Consider the following 24,385-nt stretch of genomic DNA (forward strand, 5'->3'; position numbering starts at 1 on the left):
TTACAAGTTAACTCTCTGTGATCTAAGCATAGCTCTGAGCAAAAAGTTGAGTTTATATTTCCTTTTACAACCTTGTCAAAATCCCTACAGCCTCCTGCCAATACTTTAGGAATAAGATTAAAAAAACGATAGAAAAATGCCAACGAGTCTTACAGAAAAGGGGGAGTGGCCTGTGATAAATTTTCCCAAAGCTATTAAGATAAAAGTAAGATTATTTCTTGTTTGACTTTGCAGATATTTTCCGGAGGTGAGATAAGTCTCATTAGTCTAAGATCACAATGAAGCGAGTAACGGTTCTTCGTCAATTACTAGGAAAGCCTTTAGTTATTCCAGCATTATCAAATAATGTTTTGATTCAGTAAGTTATACTTTAAATATCCATATGTAATGATTTACCAATGGGCCGAGTAGAACCTTGGCCTGGGCACACTGGTATCGGGGGGTCCATTGAAGCTATAAGTCAAGTTCTGTGTCTGCTACTATGAAGCCTTTAGCTGGTTCAATATTACCAAATAATGTCCGATATTAGCAAAGTAGAACTCTAGTCTAGGCATACTGTACTCAGGAGGCCTAGAGAAGCTAACTTGTTAGTTTAAATAATCATGTCGAATTATTTTATCCCTAAGGACCATATTGATTGTAGCCACCCATTTATAGACCGTATCAAAATAAAAAAATAACTAAAAGATTGCAAATTGTTTATATCAAAATTGTGCTTTGAGAGACACATTATCATTAAGTTCTAGAATTTAGATACAGTAAAAACACCTCAAAACACTAAACATTCAGTTTTTTTGCGTAATCTGTGTTAACTGTTCAATTATTGGATAACGAAAAATATGAAGAAAATAGCCTTTGTCCATAAAATTATAAAAACTCTCAAAAACGGGAATTCAACGTCATATATACATTAGAAGAAAAAAAATTTTTTTGGAGCTGGTTTCCCCCCAGGAACCCCCCACCCCGTGTGAAATTTCTTTCTGGATAATCCACCCATGGAAAATTATCCGAAACGCAAAATTGATCTGCCACAGAGGAAGTACAAAATAGTTACCTCAAAATGTCGATTAGGTAACCTATGGGGTAAAAAAAGGACCAGATATCAAAATAGATTCTAGGACAGGGACTGGACGGTCTCCAGTCACTTTCGACTTAAAAAAAAAAAGACAAGAACTAATCAATTTTCGATGGAGTGAACACCCCCCGAAGATTTTACGGCCATGGGAGGGAGATTGAGGATAAGGAGGGGACAGCCCCCTCCTATACGGAATAAATCCTCATTGTTTTAGAGTTTAATATTACTCTTTAATCTCATAACAACGACGTAGACTAGAAATATCCCCAAAAACCAAGTAGGATAATATATCAAATTCTACATCAACCACCTTCCTTAGAACTAATTCTGCATTTATCTGAAGGCTCAATGGGAGTATGTTTTGTCCAAAAACATCACGAATGTATGTTGCTTGTTTTCTATTTTTTTTTTTTTATCCAGGGATGATCGTATTGAACTACGGATCTCAGAAGATCTGGAGAGGGTTCATTAAAAAAAAGTCAAAAGTTGTAAGTTTTTTTTTCAGCGGCGAAACAGACTGGAGGGCAATAAGCTGCCTTCCCATGCCCCTTTTCCCCCCACTGTAGCCGACTGGAATTTTGACATAACTATTTGGTTCAGCCTAATTGAGAGGTCAGGCCCAATACATATTTGCCTCTGGGGATGACATGGCCCTCAATAGGCCCTAGGGAAAGGGATGTAAGTTTTGTAATTGGTCCTTTGTTTACATACAGTATTTGTTACTGGGAAAAATACGGACATTTTTAAGGGAGTTTTCTTTGCGGGGTGGGGGGATTTTCCACGTGGAGAATTTTCAGCAGGGAGTAAATTTTCTGGAGAAATTTTTCTTAATTAATATACAGATTCTTTTAATTATTAGTCTTTCCTTCTCTTTGGATGCACAATTTTACATATAGAGAGAATGTTACGGGGGAATTGTCAGGAATAAATTTTCAGCAGGAATGTTCGAGGGGAAATTTTCCGGGGGAATTTTCTTTCGGGAATGCCTGGGATTTTTACACTGATCCCCCAAAAACGTAACATTGCTAAGCCTGATTTACTTATCGAAACTTATTCCTTCCTTTGGCATTCTTGGTTCTGATTGGACTTAAACTATGACTCACATCCTTTGAATGTCTGGCTGGATTTAGATTCCTATACCTTAACACCGTCGATCACTCATTTCCAGGATTTAGTCCTTACACTTGAACAATACTGTTTTCCTTTCTGACACATGTAGGCTGTAAATTTGAAAGGTGTATACTGCATACACTCCGTTCAGTCATCATTTTGGAAATCAAGACTAATTTGGAATCTGATACTCTTTCGTGTTCACTTAATGTGCCCAATTGGAAAGGTATATTTACTAAATTATTTATATTAAACAATTTATAGTTGTTTTATGGTGTTTTTTTTTGGGGGGGGGGGGGTGTTTGTTTTGTTGGATCCTCGATGATGTAGAGAATTTTGTTTTGTTATTTATTATTGGGCGATAGGAGGGTCGCTGTTTCGTGTGGAGTGTCGGTAAGTTGACTTCTTTTCCTTATAGATTTATAAATTAGACATTGTTTAGTATTGTTTATGCCAAGTTTTAATATTAGTCATTTATTCTATGTGGTTTCCCAAATAATGGGCCATTGAGCCCTTTGGGATATTGTTTTTGTTATTGTGATCTTGTAGAAATAAATGGAGCATGAACTTGAACTTGAACTGAAAGGTGTGGGAGAAATAGTAACTGAGAAAAAAAGTAACAGCAAAATGTCAGCTCCTGTGTCTCAAATGCTACAATGCATAGGTCACCCATTTCCCCCTGCGAAAAGGAAGTCAAATTTTCCAGCTATATAAAATTACCATTATACTCACTGATTTTCAAACAGTTCGTGGTAACGAACTGTAAGTAAGGAGCGACCCGGCTCAATGGTAACCGAAACTGTAGAAAACAGAATTTTGATACCAATAGATACCCCAAAAGAATCAGATTTTAATGCTGATTTCAAATATATAAGTTTCATCAAGTTTAGTCCTACCTATCAAAAGTTACGCGCCTGAGAAAATTTGGCTGATTTTCGAAAAAAGGGGGAAAGACCTCCTAAAAGTTATAGAACCTTAATGAAAATCACACCATCATACTCAGCGTATCAGAGAACCCTACTTCAGAGGTTTCAAGCTCCTATCTCCAAAAATGTGGAATTTTACATTTTTTGTCAGAAGAAAGATCACGGATGCGTGTTTATTTGTTTGTTTGTTTGTTTTTTTTTCCTTTGGGGTGATCGTATCGATCCAGTTGTACTAGAATATCGCAGGAGGGCTCATTGAAACGGAAATTACAGGCTTTAGTGGTCTTTTTAAACGACCAAAAAAAATGAAAGATAACTAGACCTCATCTTCTACTCATTTTTTCCCAGCGTCATACAATCAAATTTTGAGATGTCCATTTTGTTCAACATCATCAAAAACACGATAAATATGATCTTAAGGATGAATTTTTCTCTCAAATTCCCCTGAGGGAGAGCTGAAAATTATGAACTTTACCCAATGTTAACATATAGTATTGGTTATTGGGAAGTATACAGACGTTTTCAGAGAGGATTTTTTCTGGTAGTAGGGAGGGGGAGTGGGTTGGGGGTTATGTGGGAGGATCTTACCATGAAGGAATTTTTCATGAGAGACGGGCCATTGCTATGAAGGGGGCGCCGGATTTCTCAGCGTTATTTAAATAAAGATCAGAAATTATGTTTATAAAAAAAACAAGTTTTTTAACTGAAAGTAAGGAGCAACATCAAAACTTAAAACGACAGGAAACATTACGTATATGATTGGGTTCATCCCCTGGTCAATACCTCGCTCTTTAAGCCAAAGATTATTTAGTACTTTCATAAGAGCTATTTATTCTAATTAACGGCATTTGTGATTAAGGGGTCATTTTTAAAGAATTGGAACAAAATTTGAACTATAGCTTTAAGAGCAAGGTATTGATTAGGGAGTGAACCCTCTAATATACGTATTAAAATATAAGAATATAGAGGTTCGTTACGTAAGTTAATTCGTAAGTTACGTATATTTATTACTAATAAAAACGTTCGTAAATAAAATTAAGCAGGTTTCGAGAAAGCCATTTAACCAAATAAAAGTAAAATTGATATTCAATTTTTTTTTAATTATTCATGTACGGTGAGCCAAGATCAAAACCTGCCTTTTTATCAAAAACGTTCAAAAATTAAATAAAAAAAACAAGTTTTTTTTAACTGAAAGTTTGGAACGACGTTAAAACTTAAAAAGAACAGAAATTATTCCGGATATTAAATGGGCTGCCCCCTCATCAGCGTCTCGCTCTTTACGCTAAAGGTTGACGTTCTCACAACTCTATTTTTTTCAAACAATGAAAAACTTTAGTGTAAAGAGCGAGAAGTTGTGGAGGGGACAGTCCCGTTCATATACGGAATAATTTCTGTTCGTTTTAAGTTTTAACGTGTCGTTCCTTACTTTCAGTTAAAAAAACTTGTTTTTTTTATTTAATTTTTTGTAGAAGCCAGATACTACTATGGCTGAACAAATAAAACTTAAGACAAGGAGAAATAACCGCAAATAAGAGCAGTACTACTGCCCCCCCCCCCTCAAACCTTCCAAAGATTCATCTGTGCTTTATCGAAAAAAAAATGTAATTTAGTCAGTTTGAGCAAAGAAAAAGAAAGAAAAAAAAGCCAGGACTTCAAGAAATTAGCAGCACTATATTTTAAGACATACAGTCTAGTTTCATTAGTCGGATATATAGTAGTTTTTTATCCATACTTTCCTTTTTAAAAAAACACATTCTGTGTTAAGAAGTGTGCCTTACTTCCATCTTTTTAGTGTTGTAATGCCGAAATCACCACATTTTCCAAAGTTTAATCACGATATTCCCTAAGCTCGAGTCAGAAAGGGAAGAATAATAGCCATATACCTTTACTCGTTGTTGCATTTTTTTTACTTGATTGAATTTTGAGCCTGTAAGAGATTAAATAAAAAAAAACAAGTTTTTTTAAACTGAAAGTAATGAACGACGTTAAAACTTAAAACGAACAGAAATTATTCCGTATATGAAAGGGGCTATTCCCTCCTCAACGCTTCGCTCTTTACGCTAAAGTCTTTTATTGTTTAGAAAAAATAGAGTTGTGAGAAAGTTGGTTAAATGCCTTTCTCGAAACTTGTTTAATATTATTTACGAACGTTTTTGTTAGTAATAAATATACGTAACTTACGAATTAAATTACGTAACGAATTTCTACATTCATAGATTTTTAATACGTATATTAGGGGGTTCGCCCCCTAGTCAATACCTTGCTGTTTAAGCTAAAGTTCGAATTTTGTTCCAATTCTTTAAAAATGACCCCTTAAATTAGTTATGGTTTGTTATGATAATTGTTATGATGTTATGATTACGATAATTAGTTGTTTTTTTTTGGGGGGGGGGGGGCTGCACTAAGTTGGAGGAGGCTGTGCCGTGCTTTTTCTGTTCGTTTTAAGTTTTAACGTCGTTGCTTACTTTCTGTTAAAAAAAACTTGTTTTTTTTTATTTAATTTCTTGTAGAAGCCATGCAAAATAAAACTATCGCAGTGGCAAACTTTATGTTCCCTCTATTGCAGAATTACGAAGACGTTAGAGAAACCTTTAGGTTATGGGCTTGCAAATTGAAATTATCGCCTCCAGATCCCAAAACGTTCTTGATGAGGGGGGGGGGGAGGCTTCCAAGTTCTAGTAAAATTTTCTGAAATTTTATAGAAAGTTTTCCATATTTTTCTGGATTTTATTGAGGTTTTGACGGAACTATTTCGATCGCTAATAACATGTACAATAATCAATATAAGACAAAATTGATTTTGATAAGTTTATCACTTAAACTAAAAACTGAAAACTTTTCAACCTTAAATCTTCATCCATAGACGTTGCATACTGATAGGCTGTGTTGTCCATGTGTAAAAATTATTCTGGTAAGACGTGTGTCGGAATACCCGGAATATTCCCTCTGGAAAGTTTCCTCATGCGGAAAACTTCCCCTGGACAATTCTCCTGTAACATTTTCTCCATATGTAAAATTGTACATCCAAAGAAAAAGAAAGACAAATAAATAGAATTCTGTTTATGAATATGAAGGAATTCTTCTCGGAAAATTTTCCCCTTGGAAACCCCCCCCCCCACAGAAAAATCCCAATTCAAAAATTCCCGAGTGTTTCACAATAAAAATACTATACGTAAACAATGGACACATTGCAAGACTTACAGGCCTTTCCCTAGGTACTAGGGGGGGGGGGGTAGGGGATCATAAAATCCCTAGAGGCATATTTATTGGACCTTTCAAGTATTGCAAACCAAATTGCTATCTCAAAATTTCAATCGGATGTCTTTAGGGGAAAAGGGTGCGTGGGAAGGGGACTAGTTGCCTTCCAATACTTTTGGTTACTTAAAAGGGAACTCAAACTTTTACTTTGTTTGAATGAGGCATGTTACAATCGTCTGGGATTCTTAGCTCAATACGATCATCCGTAGGAAAAAAGAAGAAGAAAAACAAGCAACACACATCCGTGATCTTTTTTGACAAAAATAAAAAAATTCAAAATTTTTTCATATGAGAGCCTGAAACCTCCACGATAGCGATTGCTGATCGTTTTATAGTTAGGGAGGGGGGGGGGCAGATGCATCAAAGGGTAGATTTTAATCCAAAACATCCTAGCTCTCATTGAGGATTCAGATAAATACGGAATTAGTTCTAAGGAAGGGGAATGGAGATAGAATGGAGACAGATTTGCAAACAATCAAATTACATGTGCAAAAAAACTATGCCATTGTCAGGGTCATATCAATTGAGTTCTAACAAAGAATTTAAATTTCTTTATCCCTTTAGCATCCCCCAAAAATTTTTTTCTTGATGAATAAAGGATACCCAGTGACAAAATGATATTCAACCGACAAAAAATATCTACTAATAACACTTAATTCAATAGTGAGGGCTTAGTAAGACTAATTTATGAAAAATGCACCTTTTATTGGTCTGCTCAGATTCGTGGAGACATACATTGGAATGGATTGCAGCAGTAGGGGGTGATGTCCGTGTCAATTGAAGCATTACTACTCAAGTAACATAGTTTAAGCTTGTACACGCTGCAACTTTAGAAATAAATGCATAAATTACGATAGGTCTTATGTTTTAGGACAAACTAATTAACGGACAAGCTAATTAGCATTAGCTTTCATACATGGTGCGCTAAAAATAATAGGATTGTTCGGATTTAAATATGCAGCATATTTTGAGACTAACTTCAAGGAACACGTCATCACTTGTCTTTTTTGGGACAAATTACGTTTGAAAAGTACCATTCTAAAGCTTTGAGGGGGACAACTATGGTGAAGACATAAAATCGAAGTGTTGCTCCCGCAGTAAATTTCCCGGCGAAGCCCACCGAAGATTGCCACAACACTCCACGTTATCTAAACGATGTAGGACCAGTTGGGTTTGGCCTACTCAGCCTGAATACGTAGTAAGGCCAGACATGTAAAGCTACAGGGAAAACCATTTTAATGTTGATGGCTAATCATGGTGACGAACAATTTGTAGGGTGTAATATTGGTCTTAAATAACCGTTAGTACAAGTGTGCAAATGTATTATGATATTACATGATCGTTTTACAAAATCTATCAGAAAAAAATCAATTTCGATTACTTTAAAGTAAATACTCACTTTGATTAATAATGCAGTTTAAGAACAGCGTATATTTTGACAGGGCAAGGAATGGCCACCACGTTGCACAAAGTCGACTAAAGCGAAAAAATCTTCAAGATGAATTTAGACATGTGTTTCCAAGGATTGTCGAGGAACTTACAGAAGACAAAGAGTATAAACATATTCCATTTGCAACAAATTGGCAAAAAGAAGTAAGTATTTTCAATCACTTTTTTGTATACTATATCCCAGTTCACATTCTCATATCAGGTGAATGTACAGTTTATATGTAATCTGAATGTAATTTTTATAAGCAATCGTTCAGAGCTAATCTGAGACCCCACTTCCCTGCATATAACGCCGTATAATTTTTAACCTATGTACCTCCAGTTCCACTATTGAGTTACCATGCCTTAGATGAAATGGATAGAATTTTGTGTGCAGCCCTTATAATAAGAAGTTAAAATCAGAGCCAAATTGACTTGCCTATCCTTTTATATTTCCTGTGGAGCCTGGTTTTTTTTGTCATATAGCACATGTCTATTTTTTTGATAAAAGTTAAGCTGAATAGGGATCATGTGGTTGAGAAGTTTTAAGCTTTATTCTTTTTGTTAATGCATTTCAAATGGATGAAAAACCAATTATGTTTCCAAAATCTTTGCAATTATACTGCAACAAAATATTCTTGCAATATAGAAAACTATTAAATATATTTAGATTTTATAAGCATTAAGTTTGAGTTATGCTCAAGAATTAACATGGTCCTTGCAGAAATTGGGCGAGGCAATTAATCTACCAGTTCTAAAAGTCATTTAAAGTTCAAAAGTAATATAAAATCACCAAGACTGTATCCATTCCTCAATTACTAACTTGATACCGAATTACCTTCATGGGGAATCTGAAAGAAGCCCTCTCGGCAAAGCCGTATCCAGGGGGGGGGGGTTAGGGGGGTTTGAACCCCCCCCCCCAAATGTTTGTCTGACTCGTAAAAACGTAACAAAAATGGGCAAGAACAATTTTGTACACATTTTTTGAGTTTTTTTGTGTACCCTCCCCCCCACAAAAACTCTGAAAAAAGTCCTGGGTACGGCCTTGTCCCTCGGATATCTATGGGAGACGGCTGATTGAATCCTCAGTTTCAAAAACTCATATCAGTATAAATCCTAATATTGTATTTAAACTTATTATCTCCGTTCTCAGGGATATGTTGCTTTGATTCTAAAGAGAGGATTAAAATTAAAAAGAGATTTACCAAGTGAATATACCTCCATGTTGGCTTTCCCCTATGACCTTTCCTAACGGGTTATGACCTTTCCTGTTAAACAAACATTCTCCAGATCAAGTATATCTGGCATTTTCATTTATCATAATTTGAGCTTGAAATTATTTCTAACTTGACCCCTATTTTAACTCTACTGAATTTCCTTTTATTATTTCTAAAGTTGCTGCGACGAACCATTTATTTGAGATGCTACCTTGTTAGAATTTTCGATCTCTCTATAGAACGTGACGTGACGACACTGCTTTCTCAATCAAGACTTCCTCTTCTGAGACGTTGAAATACTAGAGACCTACGCAGTAGATGTAGATAACTGTGTCTCATACGCCTCCTTAAAAAAATCACTGAAATTTAAATTGACCTAATAAAGGTGTTTTATTCAAATGGTAAAAGGAGAATAGAGCAGCATTAAAACTTTGAAAAATATGTGCGCAATAAGTATCACAGTTATGGCCGTAAATACTAAATTCAAAGTTAAACAAAGGTAATCTATATTTTAAGCTTATAAAGAAAAACACTTAGTTAACATAAAGATTGTGTTGATATTTAAGGTAAAAAAAGAACCATTTTGCTTATCTGATGATTGGCTGGGTATTTGAAATATTAAATGAATATTCAGAAGAAACCTGCTAGAAGCCTATTGTAAATTCAAGGTGCTGTTTATCAGATGAAGAACACGATATAGCAAAAACTTTGGAAATTTAAAAAGACAAAATAAACAACAACAACATAGAAATGCATTTCGGTTCAAAGCGAAGTGACCGTTTATTAGGTTAAAGAACTAACAGTTCATTCTTTATTAGGTGCTTGAAATCAATTGTACACGAGGTAAACTAAATCGAGGATTCACTGTAGTTGACACCTCAATTTCTTTAAAAAACGGGAAACTAACAGAGGAAGACCTACAAGATGCTTACATTATTGGCTGGGGAATAGAGATGGTAAGTGAAAACACAAATTGTTTGTTACGAAAAACTGTTTGCCTCTTTTTTTTTTAATGTTATTATTCTTTTACTTCCACGAAAAAATATCACAAATATAAGAGTCTCGTTCTTTTATTCCGATCGTCTTAAAATATTCCAATGTTTTACGTTATGTGAAACGAATTAGAAACTTGAAGCTGTTAAAATGTTCAATAAAATGAATAAAATCTAATGTACTCTATTCAGACATCCCATTTCTTCTTTTTTACAGAAATATTGGGGATATTATTGGTCGACGTTTACATCTTCATTCTTGGCTTCGTGATATTTACGCCAAATTCCTTTGTCTCTGCTTTAATAATCAATAAGAGGTTATTACAACTTTACTTTTGTAAACATCTTTTCCTTTTCATTTTGCACAAACGATTGCAGAATTAGCTCAGGACTACCTGTTTTGTTTCTATGATATTAATTTAAAGAAATTTTTCCACAAAATAAGTTTTTCAAAAAAGTAAAGAACTCCTTTACAACAAAAATTAACAAAAATAGAATCAAATAATCTACCAAGCATACGACTATCACAAATCAGTATCAATAAATAAATGAAACCCAAAACAAACAGAAATTACAATAGATAACAGAGTCAAACTAAAAACGAGCAAAAAATTCAAATGAACATACTGAAAAAAATGTGCATTGTCCGTTTAAATAGCATATTGCTCACATTTATTGCTCAAAGTTTAAATTACTTTTTGATATCTCTAAGCTATATAAGTCAAAACTTTTAAAAGAATTTTTTTCTGCGAAGCAAAAATTATGTTTTGGATTTTAGAAAGCAGAGGGTTTTAGAACCCTACTCATATTAATTTCTGCTCGTTTTGAGTTTGACTGTTATTTATTTTGATTTCTGTTTTTTTTTGCGTTTCATTTATTTATTGATACTTATTTGTGGTAGTTGTATGCTTGGAAGATTGTTTGACCCTATTTTTATTAATTTTTGGTTTAATGGAGTTCTTTACTGTTTTTGAAAAACCTATTTTGGGGATCAAGTTTTTTAAATTAATTTCTGTTCGTTTTATATTCGTTTTCGTTTGACATAATCTTTTCCAGGGAAAAACACTGAGCCTCTTCTAAGGTTAAACAACGATCCCTTCAATAAAAACCTTAAATACCCCTTGGGCATAACTTACAACCCTTGCCCCTAATCTCTGGGGGTTGTTTCAAAACCAAAAGCCTTGCTATATGATATTTAGGCTATTTCGAATAGAATGGCTATCTCAAAATTTCTATTAGATGTATTTTGAAACAATACGATGTGTGTATGGAGGGGTGTATAGCTGCCCTCCGATCACTTTGACTCTTATAAAGAGCACTAGAGCGTCTGATTACCAATCCAATGAGCCCCCTCCGAAGTTAATATGACCATGCTTTCTATAAAAACCTTATATGCCCCTAGGGCAAAACTTACAACCCTTGCCCTGAGGGCTGGAGGGATTTTTTATCCTCAAAGACATAATTTCCAGACCTTTCAAATACGCTGAACAAAAAAATGATGGGAGTGGGGGGGGATTTGCCCTCCAATCGCTTTCGACTAATGAAAAGCGCACTAGCCCTTCCAATTTCCAATTGAATGAGCCTTTTTGAAGCTTCTACGACAAAAATTTCTATAAGAACCTTATAAGCCCTAAGGGCATAACTTACGGCCCTTGTCTTAAGGGCTATGGGGGAGGGTTGAAAGACATAATTTCAAGACCTTTCAACTGCGTTGAACAAAATGCCCATATCAAAATGTTGATCGTAAATGTTTGGGAAAATGATGGGCGTAGGGGGGGGGGATTCTCCCTCCGATTACTTTCAACAATTAAAAAGGGCAATAGCCCTTTCCTTTTCCAATCGAATGAGCCCTTTTGAAGTTTTTACGACAACGATTTCTATAAAAACCTTATATGCCCCCAGGGCATAACTTAATACCTTAGCCTTGAGGGCTGTGGGGGGGGGGGGGGGTTGTCATAGTCAAAGACATAATTTCCAGACCCTTCAACTACTTTCAACAAAATGGCAATATCTAAATGTTGATCGGAAGTTTTGGGGGAAATTATGAGTGTGAGGGGGGTATTTGCCATCCGATGGCTTTTGACTATTAATAAGGGCACAAGCTGTCTCAATTCCCAATTGAGTGAGCCATTTTTGAAGTTTCTACGACAACACTTTCTGTAAAAACCTTACATGCCCCAAGGACATAAATAACAACCTTTGCCCTGAGGGTTGTGGGGGGTTTGTCATTCTCAAAAGAAAATATTTCCAGAAAAATGGCTATCTAAAAAATTTTTGTTGAATGTCTTTGGGGAAATGGTGGGCGTGAGAGGGGGGTTAGTTGCCCTTAAATCACTTTCTATTGTTAAAAAGCGTACTAGCCCTTTCAATTAGTAATCGAATGAGCCCCTTTTGAAGTTTCTACCTTTTCTATAATTACTTATATGCACCCAGGGCATAACTTACAACTCTTACTCTGAGGGCTATGGGTTGTTGTCATCCTCAAAGACCTAATTTCCAGAACTTTCAACTACTTTGAAAAAAAAATGTTTATCTCAAAATTTTGATTTGATGTGCTTGGAGAAATGGTGGGTGTGAGAGGGGGGCTAGTTGCCCTCCAATAAATTTCTACTATTAAAATGGGCACCGGCCCTTTCAATTTCCAATTGAAGGAGCCCTTTTTGAAGTTTCTATGACAAACCTCTACAAAAACCTTGTATGCCCCCAGGGCATATCTTACAAACTTATCCCTTAGGGCTGTGAGGGGAGGGGGTTGTTTCATCCTCAAAGAACTAATTTCCAGAACTTTCAACTACGTTGAACAAAAGGGCTATATCAAAGTTTTGATTAGATGTTTTTGGGGAAATGGTGGGCATGAGAGGGGGATAGTTGACCTCCAATTACTTTTGACTTTTAAAAAGGGCACTAGCCCTTTCAACTTCCAATTAAATAAGGCCTTTTTTAACTTTCTATGACAACGCTCTCTATAAAAACCTTATATCCCCCAGGGCATAACTTACAACCCTTGCCCTGAGGGGTGTGAGAGGGGGGGAGGTTGACATCTTCAAAGACATAATTTCCAGAACTTACAAATACGTTGAACAAAATGGCGATCTACAAATTTTGGTTGAATGTGTTTGGGGAAATTGTGGGCGTGAGAACGCCCACAATTTCGACCATTCCACGTTCGACCATTAAAAAGGGCAGTAGCCCTTTCAATTTCCAATCAAATGAGCCTTTTTTGAAGTTTCTACAACAACTCTTTCTACAAAAACCATTTATGTCCCCAGGGCACAACTTACAACACTTGCCCTGAGGGATGCAGGGGGGGGGAGTTGTCTTCCTCAAAGACATAATTTCCAGAACTTTCAACTACGTTGAAAAAATGGCTATCTCAAACCTTTGATTGGATGTGTTTGGGGTAATGGTGGGCATGAGAGGGGCGCTAGTTTCCCGCCAATCACTTTCGACTATTAAAAAGGGCACTAGCCCTTACAATTTCCAAACGAATGAGCCCTTTGTGAAGTTTCTACAGCAAAAATTTCTATAAAAACCTTATATGCCCCCAGGGCATAACTGACAACCCTGGCTCTGAGGGCTGTGTGGGGGGGGAGGTTGTCATCCTCAAAGACATAATTTCCAGAACTTTCAACTATGTTGAAAAAAGGGCTGTCTCAAAAGTTTGATTGGATGTGTTTGGGGAAATGGTGGACGTGAGAGGAGGGTTAGGTGCCCTCCAATCACTTTCTACTACTAAAAGGGCACTAGAACTGGCAATTTTCAATTGAATGAGCACTTCTTGAAGTTTCTACGACAACCCTTTCTAAAAAACCTTATATGCCCCCAGGGTATAACTTACAACCCGGGCCCCGAGGTCTCTGAGGGGTTATCATCCTCAAAGACCTAACTTCCCGAGCTTTCAACTATGTTGAACAAAATGGCTATCTCAAAATACTGATTGGATGCGTTTTCGGAAGTGGTGGGCGTGAGACGGGGGTTAATTGCACTCCAATCAGTTGCACTTTCTACTATTAAAAGGGCACTAGTCCTTTCAATTTCCAATTGAATGAGCCCTTGATGAGCACTTCTTGAAGTTTCTCCGACAACCCTTTCTATAAAACCTTATATGCTCCAGTGCATAACTTACAGCCCTTACCCTGAGGGCTATGGCGGGTGGGGGGAGGACTATCGTCCTCAAACACCTAGTTTCCAGAACTTTTAACTACATCGAACAAAATGGCTATTTCAAAATTTTGATTGGATGTGTTTAGGGAAAAGGTGGGCATGAGAGGCGTGTCAGTTGCCCTACAATCACTTTCAACTATAAAAAACGGCACAAGCTCTTTCAATTTCTAATCAAATGAACCCTTCTTGAAGTTTCTATGGCAGCCCTTTTCATAAAACCTTATATGTCCCCAGTGCATAACTTACAACCCTTACCCTGAGGGCTATGGCGGGGGGGGGGGGAGCTGTCATCCTCAAACACCTAATTTTCAGAACTTTTAACTGCGTCAAACAAAATGGCTATCTCAAAATTTTGATTGGATGTTTTTGGGGAAATGATGGGCGTGAGAGGGGTGTCAGTTGCCCTCCAATCACTTTCAACTATACAAACGGCCCTAGCCCTTTCAATTTCCGATCAAATGAGCCCTTTTTGAAGTCTCTACGACAACACTTTCTATAAAAACCTTATATGCCCCCAGGGTATAACTTACAACCCTTGCCCTGAGGGCTCTGAGGGGTTTATCATTCTCAAAGACCTAATTTCCAGGACTTTCAACTACGTTGAACAAAATGGGTATCTCAAAATACTGAATGGATGTGCTTGGGGAAGTGGTGGGTGTGAGAGGGGGTTAGTTGCCCTCCAATCCCTTTCAACTATTAAACAGGGTACTAGCCCTTTCAATTTCCATGCGAATGAGCCCTTTTTGAAGTTTCTACGACAACGCTTTCTATAAAAACCTAATATATCCCAGGGTATAACTTAAAGCCCTTGTCTTGAGGGTTGTGGGCGAGGGGAGGGTTGTCACCCTAAAAGACCTAATTTCCAAAACTTCCAACTATGTTGGACAAACTGGCTATCTCACAATAAGAGCTAAATAAGAAGTTTATAAGAGCATTCCTTCCATAAAAACCATATATGCCCCCAGGGCATAACTTTTAACCCTTGCCCCTGAAGACTGTGGGGGGAGTGTCCTGCTCAAACATGTAATTTCCAGAACTTTAAACTACGTTGAACAAAATGGTTATATCAAAATTTTGATTGTATGTGTTTGGGGGGCGAGGAAAATGGTGGCCGTGGAAAAGGGGAAAAGGGTGTCAGTTGCCTTGGAATCACTTTCGACTATTAAAAAGGGAACTAGTCATTTAAATTTCTAATCGAATGAGCCGTTTCTGAAGTTTCTACGACAACGTTGTCTATACTAAACCTTATATGCCCCCAGGGCATAACTTACAGCCATTGCCCTGAGGGTTGTGGGGGGGGGTGTCCTCCTCAAAAACATATTTTCTATATAGAAATCAACTACGCTAAACAAAATGGCTATCTCAAAATTTTGACTGGATGTGTTTGGGGGAATGATGTGCGGGGGGAGGGGGGGTGGCTAGTTGCCCTCAAATCACTTTCGACTATTAAAAAGGGCACTAGCCCTTTGAATTTCCAATCGAATGAGCCTTTTTTGAAGTTTCTACGACAACACCTTCTATAAAAACCGTATATGCCCCCGGGGCATAACTTGAAACCCTTATCTAAGGGTTTTAGGGGAGTGTCCTCCTCAAAAACATATTTTCTATGAGGAAATTAACTACGCTGAACAAAATGGCTATCTCAAAATTTTGATTGGATGTGTGGGGAAATGATGGGCGTGGAGGGGGGGGGGGGCTAGTTGCCCTCCAATCACTTTCGATTTTTAAAAATGGTACCTGCCCTTTGAATTTCCATCGAATGAGCCTGTTTTGAGGTTTCTGCGGCAACGCCTTCTATAAAACATTACATGTCTCAAGAGTATAGCTTAAGACCCTTGCCTTGATGGTTGGGGAGGAGTGTCGTCCTCAAAAAAAATATTTTCTGTCTGGAAATCAACTACGCTGAACAAAATGGCTATCTCAAAATTTTGATTGGATATGTTTGGGGGAATAATGGGCGTGAGGGGGGGGGGGCTAGTTGCCCTTCAATCACTTTTGACTATTACAAAGGGTCACTAGAAGTCTCGATTTCCAATCGAATGAGCCCCCTTTGAAGTTTCTAAGACGACCCCTTCCATATGAAGTGCCTCTGGAAAAAAAAAATTAAATAATAAAACATTGGAGCCGTATGGCCTTTACTATAGGCAACGCTACAGCGTTGCCTCTGATACAGGGGAAATTTTGGGCCCTTTTATTCAAACTATGGGATGAGTATATTTGGCAAAATGTACATGTAAGCCTACAATGGATGATATGGCGATTTCGCTACAATTTTCTGAATTGTTTGTTTCATTTCATAAATATATTTATGTAAATGATCTGAAATATCACCTTTTTATGGAAGGTCTCCATTTTAAATAGCATAGTGGCACTTACGTCCTCCTTTCAATCCAGAGAAAAGAGGACGCAAGCCGCTAGTTGGGTGTGTAAAATTTTTCCTCCTGTAAAAGTGTGCGGTGTAGCGTTTCCCCTAATGTATTCTTTAACCCTTTAACACTTTCCCGCAAATACTAGCATTGAAAATAATATGTGGTTTTAAGCGATTGGATCTCAAATAAACCTTAAACGCGGTTCTATTGAATTCAAATTTATTTTTTGGGACGGGAAAATCATTTTTTTTGGGGGGGGGGGAATTCTAGTAGAGTAGGGTAAAGGTTTGGTCTATCCTGGCCCATGTTGATTAATAGCAACATTACCTTATCCAAAAGGAAAATTATGGCATACCTCCAAAAACATCACTTAAAATCTTGTATAGGCTATACCTGGCAAATCCTTTTGCTAAATTTCATATTGTCTATTTGAGGAGGAGATAGGCTCTATTTGCTTATGAATTTTTTCCCCCTTACCATCAAGAAAATCCTCTAAATATAATCTATGTGATATGTCAATGTGATAGTCAATGTCTTGTTCTACTATAATTTCACTTAACAGCTCATTTAATATTTGTATATCCTCTTTCTGGATAGACAATTGTCCACTTGTTGAGGGATGTGCTTAAATTGGTCGAAAACATCTTACACCCCATCAAATATTATTTTCTTTGACTAAGGCTCTCCCAGTTGGTTTAAAATTTATTTTCCGCCAAATTTTGATAATCGACAATAAGGGCATCTATATTTAATTCCCTGTAGCTTCAAATGACTCGCCATTATGAGCCCTAGATATACTTCTAAATCTATGTGAGCAATGTTTCATCCGAGTAATTATGGAAATCACTAATAAAAGTATCATATTTACACAGATGTTCATACATTTTAAGATATGTTTATATCCTTCCCAGTTTCGTTAGAACCTCGAAATTCTTCTCCAATGTCCACTTTTCAGCAGAAAGGTAGGAATACACCTGTTTCTATACGAAAGGTTGTACCCGTTTCTAAACAGGAACTATGGAAAGATTCTTAATATCAGTGCAAACATGAGCAGTAAAAGCTGTTGACTGACTTGATGGAAAAACTAGCCAAATTCGAGGTGAAGAATCTCAGCGATCCAGTACAAAAAAGAGCTCAACCAGAATCAATACAAAAAAAGAGCCAACTCTTTGCTCAGTGCGAAATCGAATTCAGTCCTCTTGACTTGACTTACTTGAATTAAGTCCCGTCCGTCCTTGAAGGTTGTCTTGGGGCCTCTTTGTTCGTAATGAGGTGGATGTACCTTTGGTATGCTTCACGGTCTTCTGCTAGACGAAGAAGGTCCGAGAGGCGGTGAGATGCAAAGTTTTCCTTCCGCCTTTTTGGGGGACGACCACGAGGACGAGAACCGTGAATTTGGCCTTCGAAGGTGATTTTTGGGAGATGGGACTGACTCATTTGTTGTACGTTACCGAGCCATCAAAGTTGCTGGAGCTGGACCTTCATGAGAATTGTTTGTTGTATTTTAAGGCGCTCGAGAAGTTCGACATTTGAGATTTTATCAAGGTAAGTGATCCCGGCGATGCAGCGGAGGCATTTAGTTTCAAATGCTGCGAGTCGACGATTGTCATACACCTTCAGGGTCCATGTTTCACATGAATAGATTGCGATGGGGATGATCAGGGTATCAAAAAGTCGTATCTTAAGCCGCAGAGACAAATCCTTACTTCGCCATATGGGCATAAGGTCTTTGAAACTGGAACTCGCGAGGGCGAGACGTCTTTTAATGTCTTTTGATAGACTGTTGTCGCTGGTCATGAAGCTACCAAGGTAAGGGAACTCGTCGACCCACTGGATACTCTCTAAATTAAGTTTCAGGTCTGGCTTAACTGTATACTGCGACTTTTGCGAGCAGCCCATAACCTTTGTTTTTGATACATTTATGATCATTCCAAAAGAACTAGTGGCTTCGAGGACGTCGTTAGCAATGGCCTGTAGATACTCGGGTGTTTCAGCCATTTCGTCGATATCGTCGGCGTAAGCTAGCTTATCTGTCTGAACACCCCCTATCAAGTTGTTTCCATCAGGGATAAGACTGCTGTGAGGAAGAGGTTGAACAGCTCTGGCGACAAGAGGCATCCTTGAAGGACACCTGCGGCCGTCTGGAAACTGTCAGTGAGACCTTCACTAGTCATGACGTGACTCCCAAATTTGGAGTACATATCTTTGATAAGGTTGACTAGGCTTCATGGGATTTCGCAATGGAGGAGGATATGCCATAGGCCATTTCTCCAAATAATGTCAAATGCTTGCCTAAAGTCAATGAAGAGCTGATACAGGTCGTGACCGAATTCCAGATATTTCTAAAATCTGGCGAACAGTGAAAATTTGGTCAACGGTCGATCTCCCAGGCCGAAAACCGGCTTGGTTTTCTTGGATGACTAAGGACGACACGGGTCTTATCAGTTGGAGTATAATTCGGGTGAAGATCTTGGAAGTTTGACTTGTTTGGCTAATAGGACGGTAATTATCACATATCGCCTTTGACCCTTCTTGTGTAGCGGTACAAAATTGTGGCTTCGCACCAAGAAGTTGGGAAATGACCCTCTTGCCAGGCAGTGGATACAATTCTGTGGAAAAGATCTATAAGTGGTTCACACCGGACTTTCAGCAGTTCTACCTGTATTCCGTCCGGGTCAGGGGCCTTGTTAGTATTCAGCACTTGGATGTCGTCTTTGACCTCAGAACGGAGAGGAGGTGGGCTGGGGTCTGAGACAGTAACAGGAAACAGGTCCAGGACAGCAGGGTTTGGAAGGATATCAGGATTGAGCTTTTCTTTGTAATGCTCCATCCATCTCGATCGGATACCTTCTGTGCTTTGTATCTGGGAGCCGTTTTTATCTAGCAGTACACAAGAACTGATACTTTTCTTGCTTGTTAGCTTACGATCTCTCTTATACATGAAGTGTGAGTCGCCTTTCTTAAAATCAGACTCACACTGTTCACATTTGTCTTTAATGAAGGTACGATGGGCTTTACGGGTGGCTTTTTCTACAGCTCACTTAACTGCTTATATCTGTCCCTGCTCTCTCTGTCTGACGTGTTATTGTGTTTTCATTTCTCAGCACATAATAAAGTAAATTCGTTGGTTATCCAAGGCTTTTTATCACCCTTTTTGGTTCCTAGGGCAGACCTCGCTACTTCGCAGATGATCTTAGAGGAGTCTGTGACCAGTTTATCGATATCCTCTTTAGATAGAGTTATGGGAATATTAGAAAGAAGGTCCAATATTTGAGTAGACAGTTCATCGATGTAGGTCTGGCGGTTTTGAGGGTCTTTGAGAATTTTTTTGTCGAAACAAGCAGATTTCTTATTCAGCTTTGCGGAAGATTTCAGGCGTATCTTAAGTACAGACATGACCAGGGAATGGTCGCTGTCAAAATTGTCACCTGCGAGGGTGGCAGTATCTAGCCCAGACGATTTGCACCGCCTAGAGACGAGCACGTAATCAATAAGATTACGGGTTTTTCCAGTCAGCGAGGTCAATGTCACCTTACGACGTTCTCTGTGTTTGGAGAGGGTATTGGTAATGGCTAGATCGCTGTCTCTGCAAAATTCAATGAGGCGTTCTCCCCTCTTGTTAAGTCGTCCAAGGCCAAATTTACCCATAACATCTTCGTTTCCAGCAGAAGCGTTACCAACAATAGCATTGAAGTCGCCAATGACAACAGCAAGGTCTTTTTTGGCAACTGCGTAAATTAGGCTTTGCAGCTGAAGGTAGAAATTTTCAGACTCTTCATCTGGTTTGCTGCAGTCAGGAGCGCAGACTTGTATGATCGTGATGTTGATCGGTGATCCTTTCATTCGTATCATAATCAACCATTCTGACGCAGGCGTTACGGAAATCAGGGATTTTCGTGCCTTAATCGACATCAAAAAGCCAACACCTTGGCAATGGACGCAGTCGGTTCTCCCAGACACCCCCAGACGTGGGTGCTCCAGCTATATTTCATGACCACCAGAGACCGGGTTCGCCCTTGGTCCGCGCCTCCCTACCGGGGGGTGCCTTGCATATCTACATATTGTAAAGAGTTTGAATAATAGTGCTGCATACAAATACATTCTAAGACCACACTGGCTAAACAAGACGCATGAAACAATGAAGAGAAAATATAATAAATGAAAAAAAAATCTAATAGTGGAGAAAAACGAGGGAAGTGTGAGACTTTGGAACAATATGACGCTAATATAAGACCTCCACCAAGTCGTCCTCAGTGCTAATAAAAAAATAAACAATCTAGCCTCTTGAAGTAGATTTCACAAGAGAAAATATTATCAAAATATTTGCTTATTTTCACTTCATATTGTTACACTGGCTGACACTACCCTCGTTTTTCTCCGCTATTTGATTTTTTTTCATTTATTATATTTTCTCTTCATTGTTTCATATGGCACCTTCATATTCCTAATAAAGTTTAATGTACATTTTTTTTTATTTTTAGATGCAATCATACTACCTAATTATGGACGATTACATGGATCAATCGAAAACGCGACGAGGACTACCTTGTTGGTATTTGACTAAAAATCTTGGACCAAAGGCTCTTAATGATGGATTCCTAGTTTTGAGTAGCATGTTCGAGCTATTCCACAAGCGCTTCTCAGGTAGAAAGTTTTATGGAGATCTGATACATCTTTTTAGGAATGTAAGTATCCTTCTTTGACTACAATCTGTGTGCTAAAGAGCACTATTTTTAGCTTTAGCCTTTATACCTAGTCTGTGGATTCGATGAATCCTAAATATCTAATCTAAATCTTATAATTCTAGCTTGGTGGACTCCGTCACTCGTAAGACAAATTTAAAAATCCAGTCACCAATTTGGTTTTTAGCCCTATTTACAATACATTTTACAGGGGTTGGGGGAGGGGCGGAGGAAATTTTTACAGGGACAACTGAGTTAAACCAACAGTACATAGTAAAAGATCTACAGGCTCTTTCGAATGGGTATTTTTAGATTAAACTTCCTTTTTTAATTAGCAAAAGAAATCTAATATTTCCAACTACTATTACTACTACTATTACTACTACTACTACTACTACGACTAATACTATTACTACTACTACTACTACTACTACTACTACTACTACTACTCCTACTATTACTACTGTTACTACTACTACTAATACTACTACTTTTACTATTGCTACTCCTACTACTACTTCTACTACTACTACTGCTACTACTGCTACTACTACTACTACTATTACTGCTACTACTACTACTACTACTACTACTACTACTACTATTACTACTACTACTCTACTACCACTACTGGGGACCGGCGTTTACCCCTGGCAATTACACCCCGGTAAATACCCCCGCGGAAAATACCCTCCCCCTGGAAAATACCCCCCCCCTCCCCCGCGGAAAATACCCTCTCGGAAAATACCCCTGGAAAATATCCCCCCGCGGAAACTACCCCCCTCGTCAGAAAATACCCCCGGAAAATACCCCCCCCCATGGAAAATACCCCCCCCACCCCCTCAGAAAAAAACCCGGTAAATTTGGGTTATATATTTGCACATAAGGGGGGAGGGATAAAGTATTTGGACAGTTTGAAGTAAGAAAACAATTCTTTCTAGGTATGGCCACTAAAAAATTACAGAAGAATAGCGAGGTATCTGGAAATATTCTTAACTCAAAAAAAAAAAAAAAAAAAAAAAAAATCCTAGTATAAAGTAAATGTAATGTTTCATTTAAGGGGTTTTTCCAAGTGAAAAGTGTTTTTTTTTGTGTTTTGTTTAATGACCGTTTTTCCAAGCATTAAGTACTATTGTTAGGTTAATGTCGTGTTTCATTAAAGTGTTTTATGATGATCGCCGATCAAAGTTTATGTTATTTATGCCTTTCATTTATGTTATTTTACTATGTTCATGGCCATATATTTGGCCATGAACATAGAAAACACACTTTAAAATACACTTCTCTATCTATCTATTTAATACGCAGAATAATTGTACCAAACAAATTTTGCATGCAGACCCGCTATACTTTACCCTCCTGCCCTAATATGCGAATCTACAGCCCAAATTTATTTCTAAAGTAACGAAGAAACTAACTTACCAAACAGATAATTGTACCAAACAAATTTTGCATGCAGACCCGCTATACTTTACCCTCCCCCCTTAATATGCGAATCTAAAGTCCAAATTTATTTCTAAAGTAACAAAAAAACTGGCGTGTTCTCGATTTTTACACAGCGTAAACTTGAGTGAGTGGCACATAATACACAAGTACCAAAATTCCTTCCCCCTATGGGGGAAAAATAAAACTCAAATAAAAGTCTCAAATATGGGAAGCCTTATTTTCCACGGGGGGGGGGGTATTTTCCGCTGGGGGTATTTTCCGGTTTTTTTTCGGAGGGGGGTATTTTACGTGGGGTAAACGACGGGGGGGTACACGCCTAGAACCACCCCTACTACTAGTACTACTACTGCAGCTACTACCGCCACTACTACAGACAACTCATCTGAGCAGTAAGTCACTGCGAAGCCCGTTTTTCTTCGTCTACTCCCCCTCCCCGAACAAAAGTTCTGGATAACGCCTTGGTTATCACCATGTATAAGTTAAAAGACGGTTCTGTGGCTTCCGGGTCAAGCTTCTTCGGATCTAAGGTTTAGGCAGTAGCTTCCTAATTCAAGCACCTAAGAAATTATTGAAAAAAAGATCCAAAATTGGGGATCTTGATCAAAGTTTATGTTATTTGTGCCTTTCATTTATGTTATTTTACTATGTTCATGGCCATATATTTGGCCATGAACATAGAAAACACACTTTAAAATACACTTCTCTATCTATCGATTTAAAACGCAGAATAATAGTACCAAACATATTTTGCATGCAGACCCGCTATACTTTACCCCCCCCTCCCTAATATGCGAATCTACAGCCCAAATTTATTTCTAAAGTAACGAAGAAACTAACGAAAAAACTGGGGTGTTCTCGAATTTTACACAGCGTAAACTTGAGTGAGTGGCGCATAATACACAAGTACCAAAATTTCTTCCCTCTACGAGAAATTCAAAAAATAAATCTCAAATAAAAGTCTCAAATTTGGAAAGCCCTATTTTCCACGAGGGGTGGGGGGTGTTTACTGGGGGGTATTTTCCGCGGGGGTATTTTCCGCTGGGGTTTTTTTCCGGGGGTATTTTTCGGAGGGGGGTATTTTACGTGGGGTAATTGAATGGGGGGGAGGGTTAACACCTAGAACCACCCCTACTACTAGTGCTACTACTGCAGCTACTACCGCTACTACTACAGACAACTCATCTGAGCAGTAAGTCACTGCGGAACCTGTTCTTCTTCGTCTACTCCCCCTCCCCGAACAAAAGTTCTGGATAAAGCCTTTGTTATCACCATGTATAAGATAAAAGACGGTTCTGTGGCTTCCGGGTCAAGCTTCTTTGGATCCAAGGTCTAGGCAGCAGCTTCCTAATTTCCGCACCTAAGAAATTATTGAAAAAAAGATCCAAAATTGGGGATCTTGATTCAACTTTTTCCAATTTTTGTCACAATTAAAGTTACCTCGTTCCTGCATTTATGTCATGTACGTTTCAAGTCAATCTCACTCCCTGGAATAGTGGTGAGATCAAAAAGTGAGTGAGGTATTTCCTATGAAATAAATTTACAGATGTATAAATTCCGAGTTTAAAGCTGGAAAGTGAGATCCGCGAGGCGAGAATCAACAACGCTGTCCGAGTCTTGTCTTTCGGAGACATGATCGGACGGAGTGTCTAGTTGGTGAAACCATACCAGTCAGTGATTCTGACAACTCGTACTTATTCTTCAACTATGGTGCGTATGAT

The 24,385-nt window shown here is 38.1% G+C and overlaps 1 protein-coding gene across 1 annotated transcript in view; it reads left to right on the forward strand.

Moving 5' to 3' along the window:
* The first annotated feature begins 252 nt into the window (after positions 1 to 252).
* The window catches only part of LOC148944321 (uncharacterized), a 62,135-nt gene continuing 38,002 nt past the window's right edge, over positions 253 to 24,385 (forward strand). Inside the window, exons 1-4 of the mRNA XM_089100124.1 lie at positions 253 to 358; positions 7,812 to 7,962; positions 9,833 to 9,970; positions 21,021 to 21,224. Coding sequence (XP_088956250.1) covers positions 279 to 358; positions 7,812 to 7,962; positions 9,833 to 9,970; positions 21,021 to 21,224 — 573 coding nt within the window. The 5' untranslated portion in view covers positions 253 to 278. The remainder of the gene's footprint in view (positions 359 to 7,811; positions 7,963 to 9,832; positions 9,971 to 21,020; positions 21,225 to 24,385) is intronic.

The sequence above is a fragment of the Artemia sp. Qi Xiang Cuo genome, chromosome 14 (assembly GCF_049724085.1).
Source record: "Artemia sp. Qi Xiang Cuo chromosome 14, ASM4972408v1, whole genome shotgun sequence".
In the NCBI taxonomy this organism is placed as follows: domain Eukaryota; kingdom Metazoa; phylum Arthropoda; class Branchiopoda; order Anostraca; family Artemiidae; genus Artemia; species Artemia sp. Qi Xiang Cuo.